Source organism: Trachymyrmex cornetzi, unplaced genomic scaffold (genome assembly GCF_001594075.2).
Source record: "Trachymyrmex cornetzi isolate Tcor2-1 unplaced genomic scaffold, Tcor1.1 scaffold327, whole genome shotgun sequence".
Taxonomy (NCBI): Eukaryota; Metazoa; Arthropoda; class Insecta; order Hymenoptera; family Formicidae; genus Trachymyrmex; species Trachymyrmex cornetzi.
In genome coordinates this window covers 403,394-405,063 of record NW_017297972.1, presented here as the reverse complement: position 1 = coordinate 405,063, position 1,670 = coordinate 403,394, and the positions used below count along the sequence as shown (strand labels likewise).

General features: G+C 54.4%; 1 protein-coding gene across 1 annotated transcript; it reads right to left on the bottom strand.

Annotated features, from left to right (window-relative positions):
- Positions 1-687: 687 nt before the first annotated feature.
- On the bottom strand, positions 688-1,575 carry LOC108762959 (uncharacterized). Its single transcript, XM_018510233.1, has one exon. It carries the CDS (start codon positions 1,573-1,575, stop codon positions 688-690), a length of 888 nt encoding a protein of 295 aa, XP_018365735.1.
- Positions 1,576-1,670: the final 95 nt, after the last annotated feature.

The window sequence follows — 1,670 nt, the reverse complement described above, 5'->3', positions numbered from 1 at the left end:
CGATTGAGAGCGAATTGTAATTTTTTAAAATTTTAACTTTGTAATATTTTTACCGTTTTATTTTTGTATATTTAACATTGATAATGATCCAATAGGGATCGAAACGTTTGTTGTTTATGTTATATTGTTTATTGCCGGCACATTAAAGTTTTATATTCTGACTAAATGACATATTTATGTGTTTTTAAAAAATTTATATTTTTAACGACTTTTTTTTTGTTTTACGTGGGAAGAGAAAATCTTCGTATACCCCTTTCTGAGGGGGACCCTTTCGGGACACCCATCGGGAAGGGGAAGACCCCCGACGGCCCGTACCGTCGGGAGTGCCGGATTCGACCGCCTCGTGATCCCCGGGGTACAAGGTACCGCGGGGACGCGCCGAGACAGCCGCCTACCGACTAAAAACTCCCCCCTTTCCGTACTACCGCCACGACTTAAAAGAGGCAGCCCGGAACTGCAGTCCAGCATCTCGCCAGGCTACCTCCAAGTCCCGAGAGCCATCCGGCTCGCCACCGCCATTTTACGGGTTCCATCTCGATATGCTAGTTAGCCTGGTTACCGCTATTATCTATATACATACGTACTTACTACTAAGTCTAATTACCGCTATTATCTATTTACAGACTTACTGCTAGCAATGATCTATATACAATTCTGTGTACACGAATCAAATCTATTGTCGCCTCCTTACCCCTCGTCGGAGTTATCGTCTATGGGAGGAGGAGGAAGGGGGAGGGCCGGGAGAACCGGCACTCCCTCGGGTCGATTAAGTCGCTCCCGCTCACGTGCCCGCTCGTCCTCCTCCTTTCTCCTCATTACCTCTTCGCAGAGACTCGCGAATACTCTCCACGCTTCAGGGGAGCGCACAATAGCCCTCACCACCGCTCTAAGGGTCCTATCTATCCCTATTATCTCCAGCAGGGCACCCCTCTGCTCCGCCCAAGCCGGGCAAAACAAAAGAGTGTGCCCCGCCGTATCATTAGCCGCGCGACAGAACAGGCATATCGGGGTGTCCCTTCGTCCTATCCTATAAAGATAGGACTCGAACACCCCGTGTCCCGCCATCACCTGTGTTACGCGGTAAGTGAGGGCGCCTTGCGCCCTCCCCGTCCACGCCTCCAAATCATCGCCAATGGCCTCTCGTATAATGGCGCCCGGCCCGCCTGGGGGCAGCTCCTCCAGCCGCCTGCCCCATCTCGAGATCGCCCTTCGACGCTCAAATTCGAGTAGGGCCGCGCTCGCGCCAGGGGCCACCGCACCATCCCTAGTGATAATCTCCCGTCTACGGAGATAAGACCTTCGCAGACGGTCCGCGGCAAGATCGAAAGGGACCATCCCCGAGAGGATGGCCGCAGCGACACCAGAGATGGTGCGATACCCCCTGATCACTCTTAGGGCGAGCTGCCTCTGCAGCCTCTCCACCCCCTTAACAATGCCACGGTCCACAGCCGCCGTCTGCGCCCAGATCGGGGCGCCGTACATGACGACCGACATAACCACCGACGCATACGTTCGGCGTCTTCGCTCGCCCGGTCCGCCAATATTGGCCGTGATCCTCGCGAGGGAGGCCGCCATGCCCCACGCCTTGGGCATAAGTACCCGGAAGTACTCCCGAAAGGTCCACCGCGAGTCCAGGGTTAACCCCAGGTATCTCACGGCGGAGCCGATCG